Here is an 11,616-nt window from a genome sequence, read left to right as displayed (position 1 = left end):
CTCTCTCTCTCTCTCTCTCTCTCTCTCTCTCTCTCTCCAGGTTTCTCTGTGTAGACCTGGCTGTCCTGGAACTTGCTTTGTAGACTAGGCTGGCCTCAAACTCACAGAGATCAGTTTGCCCCTACCTCCAAGTGCTGGGAAAAAAGACATGTGCCACCACCATCTGGCTACCCAAGTTTCTTAAAGACAGTATCATTACCTATTTTTTCTTTCTCTTTTACATTTTTTCATGTGTGTGGTATGTATGTATGTATGTATGAATGCATGTATGTATGTTTACTTGTGCCTGTGGAGGCTCTTTATTGATGTTGGGTTTTCTTTGATTATTTTCCACTGCATTTATTGGTCAGAGTTTTTCACTTGAACCTAGAGCTTGCTGCCTTGGCTGATCTCACTTGCCATATTGCTACAGGGATCTCCTGTCTCTGCTTCTCAAGGATATACAAAATGCATTGTGTCTGTTGATATGGCCACAGAACCCTTGTTTTGGAAAATATTTGCCCAGTTCTTGGGCTGTTGGTATAGTGAAGGATGACTGTCTGTACCTTAAGAGATCATCCTTTGAGCCTCTTCCTACTACTCACTGGTGGTGTNACTTGGAGCAAGCCCTTTGTAATACAAATTTTCTGAGAGTGGCTAAGTTGACTTGTAGCTGCACTTGGTGGCTAGAGATTTTATTGTTGACACTGGATTGGGTATTCTCTTAATTAATTTTGCTAGGTAGGTGTATTTTAAATTCTAAAGAGTAAGTCCTTTAAAATCCTTTTCAATAGGCTACCTTTGCTAGTCCAGAATACTTCCTGAGAAAATATGTCTTAAGATAATTTATTATCTTGATTATATTTATTGGTTTCATATTAAAAAACTCCTATACTTAAAGTTATCACAGTTAATTCCAAGTGATTGTCTATCTTCTATCATTTTGGTTTCAATATTTCTTTTCTTTGTAAGAGATAACTGCTAGACGTTTGTACCATGCCCTTGGTACATGCATGGTAGGTGAATATGGAATGGGTAGAGTTATTACTGGTTGCTTAGCAAATACTTAAAATGACCCATGATAATATCACCAAATTATCTTTTTTCTGTATTGACTTTGAGAAGAGCTAATACAGGAAGGCTCCAGGGCAAAGGAATGTATGTTAACCTGAATTTGTGGGTGTAGATCAGGAATCCCAGCACTGGGGAGTGACACTAGGAGGATTAGGGTTCAAGGCGTTCCTCCATGCCATAGCAAATGTGAAGCCAGTTCGGGCTGNGTAAGACTCCATTTCAGACAACATGTATGCATTACTGTGTTTAATTTTACTCAGGTCAAAAAATTAATACATTAAGAAATCTTTCTTTCCCTACAATTACAGGTATTGATTTGCTNAAAATTAGTTTCTTGGAAACTTGGGGATCTTTTCTTCTATTTTTCATTATTTTCTGTATTTTCTTTATGTTCTAGGCACAACAACAAAGAAACCTGGATAACATTGTCTTGCAACAGCCTAGAATAGGTAGCAAAAGAAAATCTAAGAAAGATGTTTATACAATCTTTGATGCAGAGGTGGAGAGCACAAGTCCAAAGTCTGAACAGGATTCGGGAATTCTGGATGTGGAAGACGAGGAGGATGACGAAGAGGTAAGAAATATTTAAGTTGGTGAAATGAGGCAAGTTTTTGATGTTTGAAATATGCTTATTCACTTAATAGCTATGTGATTTTCAGAACATTATGTGGTGTTAAAGTTTATTTATCCCCGATTTAAAGAAATTGAAGCTGCACAAAGGTAATTTACATTAAAAATTTAAAAAAATCCCTATTTTTGATTCCTACTGATAGGCTACTCCATCCAGGGATGGAAAGGGGTGTTGGCCCGACTCAGAGCCCAGGGAGAAAGCAGATTCCTCTGAGTCTGAGGCAGTCTCTGAGATCAACAAAAGATAGTACTTCTTTTTCTTTTCTTTTTCTCCTTCCTTCTATTCATTGTAGAAATTGATAGCATTCTTTATGGCATTTTCCTAGGAGCGTATTCAGTATGTTTTCTATACTTTGTTCATGCTCAGCCTCTCATTTTTGTCTTTTGTCCCTAACTCCCTTCATTGGTGNCTTCTTCCTCAAAGGTCCCCTGATAATTTTCATCTTACCTATGTGTATGTTTTAAAGTCTGAATGCTACAGATGAGAGAAAACATTTATTTTTTTCTAGAGTTAGGTTTATTTTGCTTAACATGATAATCTTATTTATGAGTGCCACATTTTTGGTGTAAANTTTTTTATATTTACATAAGATATAGTCAACAAATTATAGTTTTTGTCTTATTTTCATTACTTTTCATTGACAGCTTCATTGTGGAATTATTATTATTATTCCTTATAGGCTTAAGAGAATCAAGTTGGCCTGTTTAATTGTTTTGGATGAAAAATGAAGTCAAGTCATCTATAAAATATTAGCAGTTTTTTCTTAATGACTTAGGGACTATCATGAGTAAAGCACTTTTCCATTATTTTTCATATTTAACTGATTGTAGTCATCACTTTTACTTAAAATGCATTCTCTGTTAGGGTATGTTTATCATGTAAATAGTTACACCAATAACGGAACTGTTTGAAAGCAACAAGGCTTGGTGGCAAAGATGAGATCTCTGCTACTAGGATGATTGAAGTAGGAGGATCTCAAAGTCAGGGCTTCTTTTTTATGTGTGCAGAGTTAGTTCCAGGCCATTTTGGAAAGCTTAGTGAGGCCCTGTCTGAGTAGAACAGGCTGGCATAATAGCTGTATGGCAGTGCTTACAGACTACGCATGAGGTGCTCAATCCCGAGAATGCCAAAGAANCTTAAGTTTCACTCATATNTCTAGTGTACATAGATAGTAAGNCATCTTAGTAAGTTACCACTGCAATAAAGTTTATTCAGTGTTTGTCTTGAGATTATAATGTAATTACCACATATTTTTCTTTCTTCCTTCCCTTCAAACCTGCTGATATGTTCCTCCATGTTCTCCTTCAAAATCGTGTCCTCTTTTTTTCTCTAATTGNTATTGTATGACCTGCTCAGTCTCTATTATGTTACTTGTATACATGTTTTCAAAGTTGACCATTTGGCCCTGGACTTCCGGTTTGTGTGCTCTTCCCTGGTAAAGACGACCTCTTTCCCGCCTAGCTTTCCTCTGTTGCTGTAGTTCTTGGTGTAGGGTTGAGGCTTCATGGGCTTTGCTGTGTTCACTGGTTTTGTCCTCCTTCAGATCATATTTGGGTTGTCATGTTGGTGAGACTTCACGGGTACAACTTCTGATGTTAGTAGGAGACAATCTCACAACAGAATCCCCAATCCTCTTTCTCTTACAGCCTTTCATACCCATCCTCCTTAAATGTTCTCTGAGCCTTGGGTGTGGCAGTTTTGTAGATGGATCCACTGGGACTGCGCTTCGCAACTTTGGATTTTGATAGTTGTGGTTTGCTGTATTGTTTTCAGTCTGTTACAAAGAGAAGTTTCCTTGATGAGGGATGAAGACTACACTTACCTAGGGAGAAAAGGCCAGATAATTACAGATTATGCTAGTTTAAAGAAAAATACTGGTTGTATATTTTTTTTCCAATAACCATGACTTCATTAGCACTGTGTAGTTATCAAGATTTCTAGTACTAGTTGTGGTTTCCTTCTTGTTAAGTGGGGCTTAGGTCTAATTAGAGGGTTGTTGGCTACTGCTTAAGGCCAACAAAAGAGCTGTTGGTTACCATCTAGGTATGTATGCCACTACTGCATTCTTCAGGTAATCAGTCATACCATGCTGTTAGATGATGTGGTTCATAGGTATCAGAATTGGATAGGACTGTTAATTGCCTCCCTCCTTTGAAAGCTTGCATGGTGCCTTCTGGTACTATGGATANTACTCCTTANAGAGNCATTCAGTTTAGTTCCAGCTTAGAGATCTNTGCACCTTGTTTCTGAGGCGCATGGCACCTTCAGCAATAGAGGTTTACTTTCTACCTCTTGGTGGCAACCAAGGGTAGCAGTGAATATGACTGAGCAAGAATCTGTGGAGTCCGATGTCAAGTTCTTTGGCTATATACCAAGGAGTTATTATATTGCTAGGTCACATGGTAGATTCATTTCTTTAAAAAATACTTTTATTTCAATTGTATGAATATTTTGCCTTCATGTATATCTGTTTGCCANGTGTGTGCCTGGGTCCTTTGTAGGTCAGAAAAGGGCATCAGATCCCCTTGAACTGGAGTTATCGGCAGCTGTGAGCTGCCATGTTCAGCTGGGNACTGAATTCAGGTCTTTTGAAAGAGTTGGTTCTCTTAACCGCTGAGATGTCTCTCCAGCTCCTAGCTTATTTTTATTTCTTTTGAGAAATCTCCATACCTGTTTCCATAGTGGCTGTACCAGTTTGCAATCCCACCAAGAGTAATAAGGATGTCCTTTCTCCCATATCCCTTCTAGAATTTGATGTCAGTTATTTTGTTGATCTTTGCCATTCTGGCACGGATAAGAAGAAATCTCAAAGTTGTTTTGGTTTGTATTTCCCCAATTACAATGGATAATGAATATATATATATATTTTTTTGAGACAGGGTTTCTCTGTATAGCCCTGGCTGTCCTGGAACTCACTTTGTAGACCAGGCTGGCCTTGAACTCAGAAATTCGCTTAGCCATTTATTTTTTTCTTCTTTTGAGAACTCCCTGTTCAGGTGCCAAGGCCATTTTTCTAATGGGTCTTTTTTGTTTTTTTGGGGTTTTTTTTTTTTTGACTCTGTTTTCTGACTTCTTTTTTTGTTCTGGATATTAATCGTTTGTTAGTTGGAGAGCTGGTAGAGATACTCTGCATTCTATAGAATTCCTCTTTACCCCATTGATTATTTCTTTAGCTGTGTGGAAGCTTTTTAGCTTTATGAAGTCTTTTCAATTGTTGACCTTAATTTTTGGATAAATGGAGTCCTAGTAAGAGTGTCCTTTCCTACATCTTTATCATGTAGGGCACTGTGTATGTTTTCTTNTAGCAGTTCTAGTGTTCCATGTTTCATGTTTACATCTTTGATCAGTTTGGAATTAGTGTTTGTGCAAGGTGATAGATACGGGTATATGAGTGTAACTTCATTGTTCTGCCTGAAGACATTTCCAGCACTGTTTGCTGAAGTTGCTTTCTTTTCTTCAGAGTATGTGTTAGGTGTCTTTGTCAAATATTAAGTGGTTGAGGTTACATGGACTCTTGTTTGGGTCTTAGATTTTATTTGATTAGTGTGTATATATCTGGTTTTATTCTGGTACCAGAATGTTCTTATTATTATGGCTCTGTAATGTGTTTTAACACTAACATTGTAATTCCCACAGCATTGTTCTTTCTTTGAATTGTTCTGACTACTAGGGTTTTTTTGTGGTTTGCATGAATTTTAGGATAGTTGTTTTGCTATTTCTGTGAGGAATGAGAGGAGGATTTTGATTGGAATTGCAATGAATCTGTAAATAACTTTTGGTAGAATGGTCATTTCTTTCCAATAACTGGGCTACTTAGGTAGTGAGAAATCTTACTAGGGATCTACCTACTTCCCATTGCAAAAAGTTTTTTGAGTGCTCTTTAGTGGGTCATTTAAAAAGACTTTACCACTTACCTGATAAGATTGAACGTGTTAGAGTGGACTTGATCCTCTAAAACTTACTAGCCTTTTCTTCTGTTGCATGCAGTATCTTTTTGTGAGGGTGTAGATCCACACTGGACATAGAAACAGCTATCAGACTCCTCACAAATGCACAGGAATCCAGCATACTTGCCCTCTCAAGGAAGATGAGTTAGGCTGAAGAGGTGGTTCAGTGATGTAGAGTGCTTGCTGTTTTTGCAGAGGCCAAGAATTTGCTTCCCAGCACCCACATTCAGTAGTCNGGGTGTGGGTGTGGGATGAGGAGCATGTTACAGCTGACTCTAACTTCAGCATGCACACACATGGGGATAAAGTTGAGGTAATCCTTTTTAATATTTTGCATGTCCAAAACATTTGGATGTTTAATGTTTTAATGTTTAATGGAGTGAAGTTTGCACTGTGGTTTATGGAAACAGAAGCTAGTCACAGTCTAAACCCTTAGAGAATATATACCCAAAATACTGACTGGAGGGGAAAAGCAGAAAATAAAATATATACCCAGTTCTGATGTATCAACTATGGTTCTTCTGTGTAGGAGTCAGTCTTCATTACTAATTCCCTGACATTCCCAAGGTTGTCCCTTTGAGTCTGTGGGCCATGTTCCTTTGCTTTATCCAGTGAGGTTCAGAGAGAATGAAAACGGTGGAGGAAATGAAATATATTGGCAGGAGCCTCATAAAAGAAGTATTAGAAGAATGTACTAAGAAGGTAATATTTTAATTGACCCCCACAGCCCAGTCAGACACCAGTCTGCATTAGAGATGTGCTGACTGAGCTCTTAGAACAAGAATTCAGCACTTCACTTTCTAATGGCATCCTATCTTAAAAAAATCCCTACCTTATATTTATTTACTTCTCAGTTTGAATCTTCTTCAAGTGCACATTCTTAATCTCAAACCTCATGTAGAGAATTATTTGTTTAGATGTCTCCAAACTGGCTTCTTGGCATAGTTCTTGCATGTTGTGAATAAATTCCTGTGATAAGGGCTTTCGTGACCTACTGTGACGTTCTGACCTTCATTCTTGTCGTTCTTCAGCCGGCCTCATTGAGAGCAGCATAGTTTTTGAAGTAACTTGGAACCCAAAAGCAGGGTAACTATGGCATAGACTCCTACAGGGCAAGGTTCTTAGTCTATTAGTGGTCACATATTACCTTGAAAGCTTGACACAAACATCAGTGTTTCTTCCTAGGATGTGTGTATTTGTGTGAGAATGTAAGTTCAAGGATTTGGGAAATGCATTGACCCTAGGAGCCAAATGAAAATTTCTAATGTAGAGCAGCTCTTCTTGAACTTATGTGTGCTTAGGCCTCCCTAGGACTCACATTAAGATATAGATTCTGGGCATTACATTAAGATGCAGGTAGAGATGAGCCTGGGAGAGCCTATATTCTTACCAAGGTTCCCTGTGAAGGTGGTGTCTTTGGTCTCTGAGTATACTTTGAGATAGAAGGCTGAATAGAACCTTGAGGAAACTTTTCAAAATGCATGAGTAGAAGCTTGTCACAAAATGCTTGAGTTCCATTTTGAATTTTCTATTGAAATGTTTTAAAGTATTTTGTGGAAGTAAATACAGTATTTAGCCATGTGCATGTTTCTATCTGTAACCTCAACATTTGGGAGATGGCAACAGACAGATCTCAAGTTTAAGGCTAGCCTTAGCTCTATAGTGAGTTTGGGGCCAGCCTGGGGTATGGGAGACTTTCTTCAGAACCCCAAAAAACTAACTAACCAAAACAAACAAACAAATGCACCAAAAGAAAATAAGGGAACAATTTAAAATGCAGTACTCAAAGGAGAATTATATTTTGCTTTTTAAAACTCTATAACTTATACTATCAAGAATGGTTCTAACTTAGTAAGTTTATGAATCTGATTTTTTTTCTCCCGTGGTTGGCATCTGGGGTACATATGCATATGTGTACATGTGAAGCCAAAAGTTGCTAAGGTGCCTTCCTCAGCTTCTTCCCATGGTATTTTTGTAGACAATCTTTCTGTGAANCTGTAGATCACTTATTCTGCTTTCACTAGTCTAGTTGGCCACCAAGCCCTGGGGATCCTTTTGTCTCTGCTTCTCCATCCTTAGGATCATAGGCATGCATCACTTTCGCACTTTACCAACACAACNATCTCCCAGACTTCTTTCCTATGCTTTTAATGGGCACATCTTTAATATATTCTTTGAATAATGGCATTTTAGGGTGTTTACTATATCTTTACCTTAATGATGGCCTGATTAGAAATCAGGGAATGAGGTCAATAGGAAAACCCAAACATTTACAACATAGCCATCCATACACAAAACAGATAGTTAATAGATCATTAAAGTTAATTTTGGGCTAGGGATGGAAGAAGCTGAATAGCTTGGGGGAAGTGAAGAATGAAATGAAGCCTTGAGTTTGTCATTGTGGGTGGAAACTAGTCCTCATGTTAAAGCAGATAGCATAGTCTCACTCTCCTCAACTTATTGCCTTGTGATGGACTTAGTCTCTTACCACTGAGCACGGTTGCAAAGAAAAGTATTTGTGGTAACAGTTCTTTGTGCTTTTTAAATTTTTGGAGAAGGTAATGAATGGGANNTAATCATGATGCGCTTTGCATAGCTAGTCATATCTGGCATTTAACCGTTTCTATGGACATTTAATTACATTGATTTTAATTTTTTTAGTGAAACTATGTGTGATATAGAGAGATTGCTTTATATGAATCTGCAATAGACCATCATATATCTGATATCTTCTCTAACTGCCCATTTGAAACTTCTTAAAAAAACTGAGAATATTTTTAAATTGCATATTTATCAGCAATACCATTTTGGGATCACTTGAAGATAAAATGCAAAGAAGCTTGAAGCTGATAAGCCTATGCAGAGGTAGACTATGATATCACTTGAGAGTGGGGCTGCTGTGAGCATAATATGGCATCCAATGCCACTCTCATGTAACAGTTACAGCAATGTAATTATGTGCTTTTAAAAAAATAAATGTGAGCTCTAAGTAGACATCCTTTTTGGTAACTTGTGTTTGCATGAACTTAAAACCCTAAGACTTTTCTGAAATAGGGAAGCAGTGTGCGTGGAGTAGCTTNAAAGAGCAAGGTGTATGTATGATTTCCTCTTCTTTCTTGCTTCTCAAGAGCTTCTGCAACCTCAGAATGCTTTGTTAGTGCCACATATAGTACCTACTTCATATTCTAGTCTATAGCTCTTGTAATTTGTACATAAACAGTTAAGGATAATGGTTATCATGACATCCACACCACCTGGGGTAAAAGCATCCAGAATACAATAAAGGTCAAGTTAATGTTGTCCGAATGATTCAAGTGAATCACATTAGGGTTAGCTCTTCCAATTCTCACTCCTCCTTTCAGGCAGGGATCCCATCACTCAGGAGNTAGAAGCAGTTGGATCTCTGTGAGTTCAAGGCCAGCCTTGTCTACTGAGTGAGTTCCAGGACAGCCAAGGCTACATAGAGAAACCTCGTCTTAAAAAAACAAAACAAAAANCAAAAACAAAAAAGCAGCAGAGTTAGCAAGAAGAACTGCAAATTCCCTTACAAACTGTATGCAGTTAGATCCTTTAGGAATTTTCTGACTGTGGTGAGTGGTAGGGTTGTTAACACAGTCATGGCCTAAGGATTAACAGCCAGACATTAACCTTTCCAAGTGAAAAACCAAAGTTTCTGTAGGTTGCTTCTCCTAAGCCTCTCTTTGTCTTTTGGAAGCCGTGAGCAGTATCCTCACATTGCTTTTCATTTTGTATGTTTCTTNCTGCCTGTGTCTCTTTCCCTTTTTTGTAAGGACACCAACATGACTTAAATCCCATTTGTTTTTAAAAGCCATGTCTCCAAATAGTCATATTAGGAAATAGAGCTTCAACATAGGAGTTGCTGGGGAGACACAGTTCAATTGTTAATACAGGTCGAGTGGAAAGTGTACAAATAATACATATTTAGGAAGTATAAGTTCTGTTACCTTTGTGCTTTTGCAGAAAATGATACAAATTTATCCTGTCTTCCATTAAAAATAACGCTACTCCAGTGCCAACATAATTATTGTAAAGCACATTGGCAGGTGGTTGCAGAAAATGGGCATCATTTGTCAGAAAGTTAGAGTGAGATACAGGGCACTTCATGTTCATTAATCAAATCAGCAGCTGTGAACCTGTTCTTGGCCAGCACAATGTGTTAAAAATGTTTAAATTGCCAGGTGGTAGTGGTTCACTCCTTTAATCCCAGCACTGAGTTTGAGGCCAGCCTGGTCTACAGAGTGAGTTCCAGAACAGCTACAGCTACACAGAAAACCTGTCTTGAAAAACAAAACAAACAAAAATAAATTAAATTAGTAGCTGTGTTAGTGTACTAATTTGACAAACTATTTTGATAGACAGTTTATAAGGATGTCGTGCTTATCTTGAATCACACGTGTGGCTGATTGTCTCTTACTTTGGGGCTATGATAAAATGGCACATGGTAGGAGGTAGCGTGTGGTAGAACACTACTGCTCCTCATCAGAGAGAGGGAGGGAGAGAGAAGGAGGCTAGAGAGAGAGTGCATATTAATTCAAGGGGCCAGAGTCTTAATATCCTCCTGAATGGCATATCTTTAGTGACTAACATCCTTTTATGCTTCAGAGCCTAAATGNTCTACTACAAACAGTGCCATGGGCCAGTGACTAAGTTGTTAGCATGCAGACTTTTGAAGAACATAAAAGATTGNACCATAGCAGTTGTCATGTTTAAATTTAAAAATAATTTAAAAAATAATGCTTTTATTGGGCTGGAGAGATGGGAATCTTTTCTTTTTTCTTTTATTCATTAGTTAATTTATTCACTTTAAATCCTAATTACAGCCTCCCTTCCTCCTCTCCTCCCACTCCCACCCTTCTTTTCAGAGAAGGGGTGTTGTGTTNATCCTCCCATCCTGTATCAACCTATCCTGGCCCATCAAATCTCATCAGGACCAATTCCATTCTTTCCCACTGAGGCCAGTCAAGGCAGTCATCCTGGGGAAGGGATCCAAAGGCAGGCAACAGAGTCTAAGTCAGAGACTGCTCCACTCTAGTTGTTGGGAACTAGCATGAAGACCAAGCTGCATATCTACTACATATGTGTAGGGGCCCTAGGACCAGTCCATACATGGTGTAGTCTCTGAGAGCCCCCATGGCCCTAGGTGAGTTAGCTCTGTAGGTCTTCTTGTGGTGTCCTAGACCCCTCTAGCTCCCTCGGTCTTTCCCCTAACTCTTTCACAAGACTCCCTGAGCTCTGCCTAATGTTTGGTTGTGGGTCTCTGCATTTGTTTCCACCAGTTGCTGGATGAAGCCTCTCATATCATAGCTGTGCTAGGCTCCTGTCTGCAAGCATAGGAGAGTATCATTAATAGTGTCAGGGGTTGGTTCTCTCCCATGGGTTGGGTCTGAAGTTGGGCCAGTCATTGTTTGGCCATTCCCTCAATCTCTGATTTCAAGCTAAGCTATAGGGTAGTAATAACTACATGGTATTGGTATAGAAACAGACAGATTGATCAGTGGAATCGAATCAAAGACCCAGAAATGAAATAAACCCACATACCTACAGACACTTGATTTTTGACAAAGAAGCCAAAAGCCATACAGTGGAGAAAAGAAATAATCTTCAATAAATAGTGCTGTCTAACTGAATGTCTACATGTAGAAGAATACAAAAAGATTCATATTTATCACCTGTACAAAACTGAAATTAAAGTATATCTGAGACCGAAACATAAAACTGGNTGCACTAAATCTAATAGAAGAGAAAGTGGGGGAATAGCCTTGAACATATCGGTTCAGGANACAACTGCAGCTCAGGCACTAAGACCAAGAATTACTACATGGGACCTCATGGCTCATTTGTTTTCACAGAAGACCATAGTCACTCATAAATGTCTGTTAACTCTTATTCCAGAGGATCTGAGACCCTCTTCTGGTTTTCTCAGGCACTGCATGCATGTGATGCACAGACATACATGCAGGCAAA

The 11,616-nt window shown here is 38.6% G+C and overlaps 1 protein-coding gene across 3 annotated transcripts in view; it reads left to right on the top strand.

Moving 5' to 3' along the window:
- Exoc6b (exocyst complex component 6B) overlaps nt 1-11,616 on the top strand; it is a 424,430-nt gene that overhangs the window by 166,734 nt on the left and 246,080 nt on the right. For all 3 annotated transcript variants that reach the window (XM_021164559.1, XM_029478862.1, XM_029478861.1), the window contains one exon: nt 1,451-1,627. In XM_021164559.1, the coding sequence (XP_021020218.1) occupies nt 1,451-1,627 (177 nt within the window). The remainder of the gene's footprint in view (nt 1-1,450; nt 1,628-11,616) is intronic.

The sequence above is a fragment of the Mus caroli genome, chromosome 6, assembly GCF_900094665.2.
Source record: "Mus caroli chromosome 6, CAROLI_EIJ_v1.1, whole genome shotgun sequence".
Classification (NCBI taxonomy): Eukaryota; Metazoa; Chordata; class Mammalia; order Rodentia; family Muridae; genus Mus; species Mus caroli.
Note: the sequence above shows the minus strand (reverse complement) of the source record. Positions and strands in the feature narration are given on the sequence as shown.